This window comes from Emydura macquarii, unplaced genomic scaffold (assembly GCF_026122565.2).
Source record: "Emydura macquarii macquarii isolate MOO-44397 ecotype Brisbane River unplaced genomic scaffold, CSIRO-AGI_Emac_v2 contig_3534, whole genome shotgun sequence".
Classification (NCBI taxonomy): domain Eukaryota; kingdom Metazoa; phylum Chordata; order Testudines; family Chelidae; genus Emydura; species Emydura macquarii.
In genome coordinates, this window is record NW_027133671.1 from 147,570 (window position 1) to 162,940 (window position 15,371).

The following is a 15,371-nucleotide window of genomic DNA, read 5'->3' on the forward strand; positions in this document are numbered from 1 at the left end:
TGGTTTAAATAGCCTCCCTGCAGAGCTCACCACCTGACCTGGTAGGCACCAAAATACGGGGCTCCAGACAGCAGGCCGGTATGGTATCAAATTGCTTTGCAAAACCTTGCCTAGCTGAGATCACTCCTGCAGCACCTAACAGAAGAGGACTTAAAGTGCAGCAGCAAAAGGCCTGTTCTGCTCCCATGGATGAAAATGGCAGCAGGAGCTGGCCCAGCTTTTGTGATTTCCCTCATCTTGTGACATTTTCAGACCCTTGGACCACTTTCAGCTGCTGCACATCACCGCAGAACCCGAGGGCAACGGGGTGACACAGATGCACACCTGCTGAGGACCTGGCCCCTTGTTGCTACCGCACTTAGGAAGTTGGCAGTACACCAGGTATGTCCTTCTGTCCCCTGGGATTATTAAATCAAAAGATCCCAGCCCATGGTTATCTCCAGTACGGACTGATCTTTCCATGCCATCCGTGGGCTCACTGTACAGCACGGCTCCTCCTCTCCAGCAACCTAACCTAGCTCTCTTGCACTGCTGGGAGTCAGAGGTTGCCCAATGGCAGGCACTTGCATCATCCCATCCAGCCTTTGAGATGCTGCCAACGCTGACCTCCTCTTACCAAGCCTCACATTTCAGATTGCTCAATTTAAGCTTCCAGAATTAGTATAAAGACATTCACACCAAATATTGCTGCCTTACTCTGAGCCCTATTGAGTTGCAACCCTGCTTTCAGGGAGCGGGGCGGAAGGGGGACAGACAGACAAACACTGATCCTGGTCTCAGAACGTCCTTCAGATTCTAACACTCTGTCACACACGCACCTACAGGCTCACCCATACGCTAGTGGAGTGCTGTATGGTTGGGACTGTGTCTGCTCTCACAATGTAATACATCCATGACTGATATGGAAGCAGCAAACAGAGCTGTTCTAGAACCCCAGATGATAGTAACTGGTGAAATGTGGTATATGCCAGAGGAACAAATCACTCAAAAGGTCTCTTCCGAGGCTAGAAACATGGTCAGGAAATAAACACAAGGAGATTCAGCTCTGAGAAATGAAAAACAAATACAGCTAGGAAAAAACTCAGAAAGGTATCCAATGGCAGGTTATAACAATAGGAACATGAGGATGAGACAGGACAGCAAGCTAGACATGAATTTGCAATGGGCTGCAAAAGAAAGCCAAATGCAACTGGGGGCTGCACGTGCAAAGCAGCAAGGTATGGGGCTGTGTGTGCATGAAGCTAGTCTGTCGTGTTTGAAAGAGAACAGCGTGAGTCATATGAACAGACAATCCCCCGAGAGTCTCCGAGAACCTGAATGAAGAGACAAGGAATGCAGCTAGCAGGGGGCTGGAGAGATGGTCGCCACAGCTGGAGCTGCCTGATGCCCAGCACAATGGGATCTGAACCTGAGGGAAAGGATTCGTGGTAAAAGAAGAGCTAAATACGCACTGCTTGGCTAGGCGACAAAAAAGGGGAACTTGGTAAGTCTGCCAACACCTGAAGGGTGCCAACACCTTGCAGACAGGGAATTACCCAGGCCAGGAGCAGGGGAGGAGCAGCAACCTTTTTTAAACAAGGAAAATGTAAACAGACAGCCCTGCCCCTGAGATCTTGTGGATAAACCATGGGATAGCATTCCAGGGACGGGACAGAAGCCCCATCTCTGCTGGTATTTAAACTGGCCTGGACAAAGTACTGATGTTATGTCACAGGGAAGAACACCAGAGAGGCTCCAGAGGGAGAGTGGCAATAGTTGGATTAACAATAACCTACCAGCTAACAATTAGGTCACATATTTGGTCCCTTCTGGCCTTGGAATCTATGAATCTCTCCATCTTTGCTGTCTCTGGAACCAACTCCCCCATGCCTTGCAGCGGTGTAACCCTGTATGAAGGCTGCCATTCTGACTGGGGAGTGACAGCCCACTCTGGCTGAAAGAAGGGAGCACAAGGGACTCTAAGACAGTCTATACTGCTGTGGGTGGCCAGCGAGAACAGGTAACGCAGACAGACTCTTGTGATAGCACCTTTAACAATGAGCTGCCCTAGTTCAGTTTGTGGGCCAGCTAGTCAATGGATCGGCCATTTATTTGCAGCTACACAGGAATGTTTCAACTCTCCCATCTATCCTTGCAATGGCTTCTGGGATAACCTGTGAACCAGGTCTGAGAGGAGCATCTCCCTTAGACACAGCTAGAGACCTGCATATGCTGCTCACTGCTGCTCTCAGACCACAGCTGGCTGCCAGGAATTCAATTTTTGACGAATCCAAAAAATGGGGAGGGATCAGAGATTGGAGAAAAGCAAATTCTCCACCATCATCCTCCCCCAAGGAAAGAAAAGGGATCCTGGCAATTCTTCTCCTATATCCTACAGTTAAATAATGGAGCATAGGGGGAATCCACGACATCTCACAGCTATCCAAAATGTGAGAAAGCAGGACCATGGATTGGTAAGGCACAGATTTTGCCACACAAAGCTGAGTGCTTTTTTTCCACTGGGCTCAGTGGCTGAAGGGGACGTGGCAGACACACCACATTTGGACTTCATAAGCATGTGATATTCTCTCACATCATCTTTTTCTCAGAATTGAAGTCAGCTTTTATATAAATACTAGCATGTGGACTGAAAGCGGTCAGAAGGGCCATCAGCAAAGGTTAATGACAGGTTATGCAAACCCACAATGGAGAACTGGGGGTGTGGAGGACATGTAGTGGGGTGCTACAGAGATTAGTTTTACCTAGGGCCTTATCTTAATTTATGCTGGGGATGGGGGCATAGACAGCATATAAATGAAATTCAGATGAAACTAAAATGGGAGGAGGGCCAAGAGGGAGACATACTATAGGAAGAAAATACAAGGTTCAGAGGACAGATCACCTAGTGGTTAGGGGACCAGCCCAAGACTGAGAAAACTAGAGTTCAGTCCCTTGCTCTGCAACAGACTTCCTGCATTACCCTGGGCAAGTCACCCAGTTTCTTCCAATTCTCCAGATGTAGAATGGTGCTAACAGCATGACCTGACCTCACAGGGGCTTATGAGGATAAATACATAGTGTGGAGCTCAGATACTATGCTCACAAGGTTTATAAAAATCCTTTACATAGAACTTGGGAAGATGGTTACTTACCTTGTAACAGTTGTTCTTCAAGATGTGCTGCTCACGTCCATTCCATTGTAGGTGTGTGCACGCCCCATGAACAGTTACTGGAAAATTTTTCCCCTTAGCAGATCCCGTAGGGATGGCTTCAGAGTCCAGCACATGGCGCGGTATATGAGGCATTGCCAGCCCTACGACCCTCAGTTCCTTCTTGCTGTCAACTCCGACAGCGGGGGCGGGGGGCAGGTCATGGAATGGACATGAGCAACACATCTCAAAGAACTACAGTTACAAGGTAAGTAACTGTCTTTTCTTCTTCAAGTGATTGCTCGTGTTCATTCCATTGTAGGTGACTCGCAAGCAGTACCTTGGAGCCAGGTTCGGCATTCATAGGTTGGTTGACTGCAACACAACCCTGCCGAATCTGGCGTCTTCCCTAGCCTGTTGTACGATGGCATAGTGGGACATAAAGGTATGAACCGACGACCACATAGCAGCTTTGCGTATGTCCTGCAGAGGCACCCGTGCCAAGAATACTGCAGAAGATGCCTGTGCTCTGGTGGAGTGAGCTGTGATGTTGCCCGGGAGGGGAACTTTGTCTGCTCATAGCAGAAGCGTATGCAGGTGGTTATCTAGGAGATCCATTGTGACAAGATAGGTAAGCCTTTCATCCTCTCGTCCACCGCAATGAACAGCTGCATGGACTTACAGAACGGCTTTGTCCTCTCTAAGCAGAAAGCCAGAGCTCTGCGCATATCCAGAGTGTACAACCTCCTTTCCTCTTAGGAAACGTGTGGCTTTGAGAAAAACACTGGCAGGAAATGTCCTGGTTGGTGTGGAATTGTGAAATCACCTTGGGCAGGAAGGCCAGGTGAGGATGCAGCTGGACCTTATTCTCATAGAAAATTGTATAAGGCAACTCCGAGGTGAGTGCCCTGATTTCAGACACCCTCCTAAGCCAATGTGATAGCTACTAGGAAGGTCACCTTCCATGACCGTAGCAGAAGTGGGCAAGTAGCCACAGGCTCAAATGGCACCCCCGTGAGTCTAGAAAGGACCAAATTCAGGTCCCAGGGGGATACGGGATCCCTGACCTGGGGATAGAGCTTTTCTATGCCCTTCAGAAATCTCGCCACCATAACGTGAGAAAAACTGATCTCCTGTGAATCGGGGGACAAAAGGCTGAGATGGCAGCCAGATGCACTTTTAGCGAGGCAGTAGCTAGACCTTGAAGCTTGAGGTGCAACAGGTAGTCTAGGATCACCTGGATCAGCGCCTGGTGGGACTAATCTGCCGCGCTGCAGCCCAGCAAGTGAACCTCTTCCACTTGGCCAACTATGATGGCCTTGTGGAGGGCTTCTTGCTATTCATCAGTACGGTTTGCACCTGTGACAAGCAAGCATGTTCCTCCAAGCTCAGCCATTCAGCCTCCACACTGTCAGGTAGAGGAACTCCAGGTCCAGGTGCAGAAGGCACCCCTGGTCCTGGGAAAGCAGGTCATGCCACTTTGGCAGTTCCAGGGAAGGGCCAACTGACAGCTCCAGGAGCGTCATGAACCAGTGCTGCCTGGGCCATGTGGGTGCAATAAGGATGACCCGTGCCTTGTCTTTCTTGATCTTTAATAGGACCTTGTGTATTAACAGAATGGGAAGGAAGGCATACAGCAGCCCGCCCAACCAGGGAATGAGGAAGGCGACTGACATGGCCCTCTTGTCCCGCCCCTGAAAGAAGCAGAACTGGCTGCACTTCTTGATGACCTTGGAGGCAAAGAGATCCACTTAGGGAAACCCCCACCTCTGGAAGATCATGTTGGTGACTGATGGGTAGAGAGACCACTCATGAGAAGGTACAAAGGACCTGCTGAGCCAGTCCACTGTGGCATTCTGGATACCAAGGTGAGAGGCCACTAGGTGAAAATCATGGCCTATCATCAGATTCCACAGACCCACTGCCTCCAGACAGAGGGCTGGGGAATGAGCCCTGCCCTGTCTGTTGATGTAGTATATTGTAGCGGTGTTGTCCATCACCTGGATCACCTTGCCATTTAAGAAGGGAAGGAAGGAACACCACGCATGCTAGCCGGATCGCTTGGAGCTCTTTGATGTTTATGTGGAGCCCCTGGTCCTCTTCCGACCAGGTCCCCTGGGTACTGTGACCAGAGCTGAGGTACGCCCCCAACCCCAGGTCTGAAGCACCTGACACTTGAGTCATCGTGGGGGCCCTTGTCTGCAAAGGGCATTCCCTCCATCACCGTCCAAGGGTCTAACCACCACTCTAGGGAGGCCAGGACCTGTGGGGGCACCATGACAACCCTGTCCACAGGGTGTCTGCTCAGGGCATAAACCAAGGCCAGCCATAGCTGAAGCGGTCTGAGCTTCAGGCAGACGTGGCAGAGCAGAGCACATAGGTGCATGCTGTCATATGGCACACCAGCTGCAGGCAGACTCGACCCGGGCCTGTGGCAGGAACACTCTGGCCTGCATTGTCAAGGGCTGCCCCAATAAACTCTGTCCTTTGCACAGGCACCAGAGCAGACTTCTGCTCATTTACCAGCAGGCCCAGCCTGTGACAGGTGGCTCATACGAGGTCCAGACTGGCTTGGGCCTGAGCCCTCGACCTGCCTCTGATTAACCAGTCATCCAGATATGAGTAGATCTGTATCCCTCGATGCCGGAGATATGCAGCCACCACTGCTAGGCACTTTGTGAACACCATCGTGGCTGACGATAAGCCAAACAGGAGAGCTGTAATTGGGTAGTGGGCACCCCCTATCACATACCTGGGAAACCTGTGACCCAAAAAAATCGATATGTGAAAACTTGTGTCCTTCAAATCGAGGGCAGCATACCAATCTCCTGGATCCAGGCAGGGGAGAATAGAGGCCAGGGAAACTGTGCAGAAGTTTTCCCTTCTGATGTACCTGTTTAGGCCGCACAGGTCCAGGATGGGTCTGAAGCCCCCTTTCACCATAGGGAAGAGGAAATCTCAGGAGTAGAAACCTCATCCTCATGTCCAGCGGGACCTCCTCTATGGCTCCCAGGATGAGAAGATTGCGCACCTCTTGCTTATGAGAGGGGTCCCTGAAGAAGGACAGGGAGGGAAGATGCGAGGAGGGGGAGAGGAAAATTGGAGGGTATAGCCTGTTCCAATGGTGCCCAGGCCCCAGCGGTCAAATGTTATATGGGCCCAAGCCAGGAGGAAAGGAGCGAGACGACCTAGGAAAGGTGGGGCTGCAGGATCCAAGTGAGAGGCTGGAATGCTGTCCCCATGAATACCATCAAAATGAGTGACGCTGACTGCCTGAGTGTAGGGAGGTAGGCGGCTGTGCAGTCAAGGAAGGAGGCAGGCCCTACCTACGCCACCGACCATTCTCTCTCTCTCCCCCTTTCTCTCTTCCTGCCCCAAAGCACTGCACCGGGAACCTGGGTTGCTGCTGCTGGCTCTGCTGGGGCTGAAACGACCTCCTGGAAGCCTGAGGTGTGTACAGACCCAACAAGCGCAGAGTTGCCCATGAGTCCTTAAGCCCATGGAGCTTTGCTTCCCTCTGCTCCGAGAAGAGTGCAGCCCTGTCAAATGATAGGTCCTGTATAGACTGCTGCACCCCCTGGGAGAGACCAGACGACTGGAGCCACGAGCAACGGTGCATGGAGATCCACAAGGCCCTAGACCTTGCTGCCGAGTCGGCCATGTCTGAGGCCGCCTGTAAGGCCGCTCTGTCCACTGTCCTGCCCTCCCCCAAAACCGTGGAGAACTCTTGGGCCTGTTCGAGATGGGGCTTCCCTGAAATGTTTGAGGGAGTCCCACAAGTTATAATTATATCTCCTTAACAATGCCTGTTGATTGGAGATAGGGAACTGGAAGCTGGCAGTAGAATAAATTTTTCTCCCAAACAAGTCCAGCTTCTTGCTGTCCTTGTTTTTGGGGATTGAGCCAGGTTGTTCCTGCCTGTCCCTTTCATTTGCCACTAGGGAGCTCGTTCACCCGCCTTGTGCCAAGAATTCAAATCCTTTCACAGGAACTTAATACTTTTTCTCTGCCCGCATCCAGGTCGGGAGCAGGGAGGATGGAGTTTGCCAGACACCCTTGGCCAACTTTAGGACTCCTTCGTGCACTGGCAGGGCAACCCAGGATGGTGCAGTCGCTGCCACTACATTAAAGAGGTCGTCCGTGTGCTCCTGCAGCTCCTCCGCTTCCAGTCTGAGGTTGGAGGCCACCCTTTTTAGGAGCTCCTGGTGTGTCTGGAAGTCGTCCCGGGGAGCCAATAGGTCTGCCACCCATGCCTTGTCTAGGGAGGAAGAGGATGCAGATGTACCCTCCATAGGGTCCAACTCCTCCCCTGACTCGGAGTCATGGGCCTCTGGTGGTGGTGCTGGGGACCCGGATTGCTTCCCTAACAAGAAGAGGGAGTAGAGTCCCCCAAGGTCACCTGTAACCCTCAGGGGGTCCAGTACTGCCAGTGGGGTGGCCATTGACGCTGGGGCCACACTGGAGGGGCCAGGCAAAGACCTTGCCTTTGCACCTCAGGTCGAGGAGACTGGGTGGGGGGAGCCACTAGGTCCTTCCCCCCCCCCAGCATCAACGGACCCTCCTGCCGGTGACCTGCGTCACCTGGAGCTCAACCGTCTCCGCATCTCACAGTACGAAGAGGAGGGCAAGTGGTATCTGCGCCTCCTCTCCTGGCGCTCTCAACTGTTGTCTTGGGGATGGGAAGTATGAATCCAGTGACCAGTGGTGTTGCTGCCTGGACCAACTTGGTGAGGAGGACCGCCCGTAGTAAGAGGAGGAGCAGCATCTGGGCGACTGGGAGCCTCTTGGTACTGAAGCCCACGGTTGGTGGGATTCCTCCCTGGGCGAGTGCTGAGATGCCAGTGACCAGGCTCTGCGCTGCCCATGGGCGGGCAAACTCATCGGTGTCGGTGACTGAGAATGGCATTGGGCTCCTGATGGGGAGCACGTGCTCAACACTGAGCAGAACCTGCGTTGACTCGTTGATGCCACTGCCCTCGGTGCCGGCAATCGTGAGCGATGCTTCGGACTGTCTGGGCTCCTCTGGTACCGGTGCTCCTTCCCCTGAGACTGCCTGGGTGCCAGGGAACGCACCTCAGGAGATCAGCCCCTGGTGGGATTGATCTTTGCTGTGGTGACCCATTTCATGGAGAGGTGCGCTGGGGGTCCAGTGAGGTGTGCAGCCACTGAGTGAGACCCACTGGAGGTTTCCCCCTCAACACCGGCACCCTCATCCTTTCCATCTGGGCTGACGGAGTGTGAGGAACAGGCAGGGCCAACAGGTTGGCTGCCATCTGAAGTGCCTCTGGCATCGACAGCACCGCAAGGTGTAGCGGTCCCCTTCCACTCTCCGAAGTCGGGGGCGCTCTGCAGAGGGGCTCACCAGCCCAGGTGAGCTGCCCTGGAGCTTGACCCCACGTCTTTAGCCTTCCTCCACACAGGGGAGTGGTTGTCTGCCGGACGCTGTTTTCTGGGCTTCTTCCTCTGTTTCAAAGAGGAAGCCAGGTGCCACGATGGAGTCAGTGCCAGTGCAACACTCTGCACCGACCTGGTTCTTGATGCCGAAAGGGAGCGGGACGGCTCCGATGCCGCTCTCAGGGCTGCCTCCATTAACAAGGCCTTCAGATGGATACCTCTGTCCTTTTGAGTTCTCGGATGCAGCACTTGTCCTTTCGAATGGACTCCCCACGGCACTTTAAACAGTCTTTGTGGGGGTCGCTAATCAAGAAGGCCCTCCTGCAGGATTTACAAGGCTTAAAGCCCGGAGATTGGGGCATACCCTGACACAGAGTGGAGGTCCCTAATAGGACTACCTAATCTACTATTACTACAATAACAACTATCTAAACAACTAGTTAACAACCATTGATAAAAACCAAAGGCTACAGCTAAGAGGCACTCGCCAAAGCAAGCAAGAACGCATTCCCAGTAACCATCAGTGGTGGAAAGAAGGAACTGAGGGGGGTGTAGGGCTGGCAGCCCCTCATATACCATGCCATGCACGCGGGACTCCAGGGGGCACCGAAGCCGGCCCTACGAAATCAGCTAAGGAGAAAAATTTTCCGGTAACCGTGCACGGGGCACGCACACGTACCTACAATGGAATGAACAATGGAAAGGACATGAGCAAGCACTCAAAGGAAAACCAAGGTAACATCTGGGGGAAATAGTTTCAAACCCCAGCCCCAGGGTGTGCTGGGAAGCCGGGATGCTGAATGAGGCAAATCAGACAAGTCTGCTGTGTGACAAAACTGCAAAAAGAAAACAATGCAGTGACAGCTCAGGGCTGCCTATGTAAAAGCATCATCACAGCACCTGTCTGTTAGGCCTTGCTGATGCGATTGCATTCTGTTCTCGGCACCACATTACCAGATATTGACAACATGGAGAGAGCAAGTTCAGAGAGGGGTGCCACAGTTAGCAGGGTACTGGATTTACGAGGAGAGATTAAAAGAGCTAAATCTGTATGGGACGGCTAAGGAGAAATGGAACAGCCGAATATCTGAAGGGTGTAAACAGCAGAGAGAGTGCGGGAGGAGACAGTGTGGTGCAGATGGAACTAGGAGTGATGAGATGAAACTCAGGAAGGGAAAATCTAGACTAAATATTCAGAGAAACTTCCTGGCCGTGAAATGTTTTAGGCTGTGAAGCAGCCCTCAGAATAGTGGTGGAAGCACTATAGCTCAGCACAGTCAAGTAGCAGCAAACATGCTTTGGGAAACAGTCCTGAATGGGCATGGAGGAGACAGCCCAGACGCCTCGCTAGGGCTTTTCCGTCCCTGCCTAGAACTCGAGGCTGGAAAGCACACAGCAGTGAAAAGGGTTAAGACACACGAAGTATTTAGTCTCCTTGTGACAGAAGCATTAGAGCTGCTCTATCCCTTCTGAGGCAGTATGCAGTGAACAAGGACACTGAAAGGGAATGGCAGCTCGCCTGCCCTGGCTGCTCTGCCATCCCAGCTTGAGGCCTCGCGTTACTGCTCGCTGTTGAGAAAATGGTCCAGATAAGCACATGTAAGAGATGGAGAGCGGGTAGGTACGTGATGCACTGGCTCATCCCACCAGTGCTTGCAGAGAATATAAGATGTGGTAGACTCTGACATGAGCCATTTCCCCTCTGCCACTCAGAAGCGATGGCCGCTGAAAAGTGCAGTGGGAAATCTCTGCCGGTTTGGCTCTCCCAGCATTTACGGCAGCAGGAATACCTTTATGAAAGAGAAACGGATACCCTGGAATAGTCACTGCACTCAGGAATGGAAATGCCCACTTGCACAAAACAGCATGGATCTGCATACGCCCAGCTGGGTCCTGCAGCCTGGCCTCAAGTGTTCAAAGCAGCCCAAGGAACAAGGGTCTATGCATCACGGACAGGAGGGACATGCACACGCTGAGAACTGGGAGCAGGGTCCTCATATCCCATGCCAACCTGACACAACATGCCCTGCCAGGTCACACTAGGCTTTGTCACCCCCAATCCTGATTAGCCTCGGCATTTTAGCCTTGAGAGGCTGGAAATTCTTTCCTGTTGCTGCACAGAGAAACTTGCCTAAGATCACAAAGCTCACTGGGGCAAAGCTCAGCACAGGAGGAACTACAGTCACATTGCAAGGCTGGCAGAGAGCCTGCTCTCAACCACAGACATGAAGGAGATTTCAGTCAAGGCTTCCATACAGGAGCTGGATTTGGCTGTAGCCTAAAATGGCTTATTTCTTTGTTGGGCCAAGAGTAAAAAATCAGTGATACGGCGACTACAAAAAAAAGGCCCTGGGTGGCCAAGTAACTGGTCACAAAATGACCATTCCCTCCTCTCTGGCTGCCGCTGTCCTTGCAAAGGCCACAGCACTGTCTGCAAGGGGGAACTTGCTTCTCCACAGATACTTTGCTCTCTCTTTACTCTGTCATGCAGCTGTGGAGGCAGCTGTTGTCCTAAGAGCAGGGCTTAACTGGATGGGAAAGAGTTGGAGAAAAATAAAAATACACACATGCATTTGTGAGATGGCACAGAACATTTAAAATCACTTTTAGAGGGAAGGAATCTTTATTTGGCCCATCAGGAGAGGAACGAAGGGGGGAGGAGAAAGATGAAGGGGGATCAACTAAAATGGAATGACTCAAATGTGCAAATACATTTCATAACCTCCACTAAAGGGTGAGAGACAGGCATGTAGACAAGATATGCATGGGTTGCATGGATTGCCATTTCCATAGCAGCTCTAAATGCACCACTCCTATTGTATCATTAGTAAATACCAGATCACCCCTCCCAGAGTCAGTCAGACAGGCTTGCTCTGTTAGTGACCAATTTCCATCCAGGCAGGTGGCACGGTGCAGGCCAGAGCTCAGAAGGCATGCTGGGGTAGGATTCTCACACTCTCCTGTTCCCCACCTCCAGTGGCGCCCAGGGTCTCCAGCCTGCTCAAACGCTCCATGCTTCTGTCAAGAGCCTCTTCCAGTCGTCCGCGGAGTGCTTGGGCCCCCTCCAACTCCACCTGCAGAGTCTGGCCTCTCTCAGAGCTAATTAGACACGTCATACAGAAAGGGAAGAGGGTTAGACAGGCTTCGTGGGCCATCCACATCAGTAAGCTCACAGAGCGGTGCCATCTCACTTCTAACCACTACTTACTCTGAGCACCGGTCATCAGTGCTCCAAAGCCAGGTCCAGTGTGGCCCCTTCCAGAACTAGCTACAGCAATGCAGCCTCAGCGCTGGACCCCAGTACCCGCCCCCCACATGAGTCAGGCGCAGGCTCTCAGCCTCACATGGTAATTCCCCCACACTCACACACCCAATCCCCTGGGAAGTTGGGGTGGGGCAGTGGCTTCCTGGTCATCTCTAGTTATCACTACTGACGTAAGTACAGAGAGAAATTCTACCTGTGAGCTGCTCCCATCACCTGGGATGGCACAGGGTTCTCACAGAGGAGGGGTAGCAACATCAGTCATGCTCTGATGCAGGGGACTGACCTAGACAAACCATCAGAAGCCCCTTCCCACCCAAGCAACTTTAAGGTCAATGATTTAACATTGCGCTGTGCAGCCTCTCTGAGATGTATCAGGAGGCAAGGGAGGGGAGGCCAAGGGGGCATGGAGAAATCAAGGGGAGAAAATCTAAAAGGAATATTAGAGCTCTGGGGTGTGATTAACTCCTGCTAGGCTGGAGTCATATCCTCTGCTTTCGTCAGCCACTCCGCAGCAACAGCCTCTCCCTGCTCACCCCCTGGTCAGCCCTTCTGCAGCACAGACAAGCTTTACAGACATGCCATTGCTTCAACCTTTCCCTTTGAACAAGCCACATGGAGTGAGTGCAGCTTCTCCACCTCGCAGGACTACACAGCAGTGGCAGCCCTCGGAAAGGAGCAGGGAGGGGCCCTCCTACCTGTCTGGGTGAGTATGGAACTTCACCAGACTGCTGTACAGCTGCCTTTCCACTTGCAGAGCTTCATTTAGATGACGCCTCTCTGTCACCAGCCCTTCCAGCAGCAGCAGCAGCTAGAGAGAGCGGAGGCAAAAAGCAGCAGGTATAGAGTCAGGAGCTAAGCTAGGCCTTTCCCCCACCTAGATACAACTGAGAGGCAGAGCCCAGTCAAGAGACTGGAGTGAGTCAGGGCCCCCTCTCCATGCCCCTGACATGACCTCCACCTTTGCGGGGATCAAAGTCTCTGTGCCATAAAGAGGGTCTGAGCCCCTTTTACACCTGTACGTACGCACACACGCACCATCCTTCCCTCCCAGAGCAATAGCATTACAGTATAGAACTGGCAACAGAGAATTAACGGACTGCAGGAACTGGAAACGGGCCTGAGCCTGCATCCCATGAAACATCCCCACTGCGGGAGATCCCACCAGAGCACATACTACCTGTTGCCTTCTGTGCCCTGTAGCCTCCTGTCCTCGTGACTCTGCTGTGGCTACTTTCTCCCGAAGCATCAGGACTTCTTGAGTCAGTCGCTCCATGGCTGGAATTTCTTCAGGGTCAACCAGCTGCATTTGCAGGTCCTTGAAAGCCAAGGAGACCAGAGTTGACTGGAGAAGTGATCAGCAACAGGAAACGCACCTTGAACTTTATACAAATGAGCAGAAGCTGGAATTCTGAAGGTCTCTAGAGACACCACAGATGAGGATCTCTAACAAGAGGAACTCCTATCCCCTCCAAGGCGAGCCAGACAATTCAGAAGGAAACCAGACACAGGAGCCCAAATGCAGGGGGTGCACTGCACCACCCCAGACCAGAGCAAGGCTTACTGTGTGGAATATGGTTGCTTTCTGCTAACAGGAGCCTGGCTCAAGACTCCAGACAGGATGCCAGGTGCCCTGCATGCTCCAGAATGCACAGCAAGGACATTCTGAGTAATGAGATCCCAAATGAGCATCTGGGCAGAATGCAGGGAGACAGCTGTATAATGAGATGGAGCCCTGGGTTCCCAACTCTTCGTGCGTTACAGGAACCATGGAGCCAGTCTCAGGGCACAGGATGCTAAGCCAGAGATGTTACAAGATCTAGACGAGAGACCTAGAAAACAGCTCAGGAGGCTCCTCATGCATCCACCTCATTGCTGACCTCCCTGGAAACACGGCTTCCGGGTTCTGACATTTTACAGTGAAGTAGAAGCTAGCTGGAGGCCATGAGGTGGGGGGAATTGGAGGTTCTTCACTAGCATCCCAGGCAGAGATGATCAGACACAATACAGCAGTACTGTAGCAATCCCACCTTTATAAGGTCCTCTTTGCTCTGGATGTTTCTGGTCAGGGATTCAACATCTGAGGCCTGCACCTGCAGCTCCTCCTCCTGTGCCGTCACCACAGATCGAAGAGCAGAAAGCTCCAACTACAGAGCAGAGACCACGGTCAGTGAAAGCTCCGCAACTCAGACACAGGCCATAAACACTCCATGCAAAAACTGCATCCTACAGCCCCATACCCCTGGGCTGTGGTGCTGGCCAGTCATCAGTGGCCTCCTTCACTTAGTGTGACGCTGCTGCATGCTGTAGGAGGCCTCTGTCAGAGGCTAAAAGACAACATTTCTGAGAAAGGCAGATGAGGGCGAAACTGGGCCCAGGAAGGAAACTTTCCTTCAGTCTTATCAAGGCAACACTGCAACTCCATAACCAGACGCTTTGTTCACCCCTCCATCGAGAGAGGTGACTGTAGAGTTGACTGTCCCATTGTCACAGAGACAAAGGATCAGCATCTATCTGGCAGCTTCATGACAATGACACCACACGGGGACAATCCCTGGTCAATAGCTAGGCATAAAGGTGCTACACCAGAAATCAGAGTGTTGCTGGGAAAAAGCAGAAAGCTAAGCTTGCCTAGCTACTCACAATGTAAAGATTTAGATATTTCCTAACCTGAAACCAAGCTACTTCTGGGGTGGAACACAACAGCAGTTTAGCAGTGCACTTCTCATGACAAGCCATGAAAAAGAAACCTATGTCCAGCCAAAAATGCAAGGGCAAGTAGGAAGGCTGTATGTAATTGCCAGAGCTGGAATCTGACCAGGAAATCAGGGCTAGCACCTGCCACTCCCATGCAGGGGGCTACAGCGTCTCTACTAGAAAACAAACATTAACAGTGTTTCCAGGCCCCATTGTGCTAGCCACTGTACAAACACCTAGTGAGGGACAGTCCCTGTTCCCCACGAGGTGTCCGTGTGAACACAGCAGAGCTGTCTTAAGGCAGGCCAGGCTGCAATTAATTGGTCTAGAGTGAAACAAGCCTCAGGCTTGAGACACTCTGAGTCACTCCACAAACTCACCCTGCTTTCCCTTTCCTTTCTTGCCATTAGCTCCAGTTCCTCTCTGGCATTAATAAGCTCCTTCTCCAGCTCTGCCACTGTCTCCAACAGGCCTGTAAAGTAAAAACATAGCCCAAGAAGTTACACTAATGCAGGGCTTGAAACATTCATCAGACATGCCTTGGTTTTCTAATGGCAAGAGTTAGAAACAGAATCGCTTCTCAAATTAAAGCTCAAATCCTGAACAAGTTGATTCACGCCCCTCCCACCGAGATGGATTTTTCAAGCCCTTTTCTATTGCCTCTGTTACCACAATAATCCTCTAACACCTGTACCTAACTGGAGTCCATTCCCATTCCCTCCCCTCCAGAGTTCAGAATCCAATGGCCCCAGCCCTGGGAAGAGTTCCAAATATCACCCCCAGTATCCACAGATTAACTGTCATGCCCAGTCTAGGACATGACATTCATCAGCCCGGTGATCAGCAAATACCAGTTCCCATCCCACACCAATGTCCTCCACTTAGCACTA

The 15,371-nt window shown here is 52.0% G+C and overlaps 1 protein-coding gene across 15 annotated transcripts in view; it reads right to left on the reverse strand.

Moving 5' to 3' along the window:
* The window catches only part of PDE4DIP (phosphodiesterase 4D interacting protein), a 117,693-nt gene that overhangs the window by 33,332 nt on the left and 68,990 nt on the right, over nucleotides 1–15,371 (reverse strand). For all 15 annotated transcript variants that reach the window (XR_010917674.1, XM_067536373.1, XM_067536372.1 and 12 more), the window contains 5 exons: nucleotides 14,862–14,953; nucleotides 13,815–13,931; nucleotides 12,965–13,102; nucleotides 12,483–12,595; nucleotides 11,494–11,621 (listed from right to left, as the gene is read on the reverse strand). Coding sequence is in view for 14 of the 15 variants with exons in the window: in XM_067536373.1 (XP_067392474.1) it covers nucleotides 11,494–11,621; nucleotides 12,483–12,595; nucleotides 12,965–13,102; nucleotides 13,815–13,931; nucleotides 14,862–14,953 (588 nt within the window). In the remaining variant the exon portion in view is untranslated. The remainder of the gene's footprint in view (nucleotides 1–11,493; nucleotides 11,622–12,482; nucleotides 12,596–12,964; nucleotides 13,103–13,814; nucleotides 13,932–14,861; nucleotides 14,954–15,371) is intronic.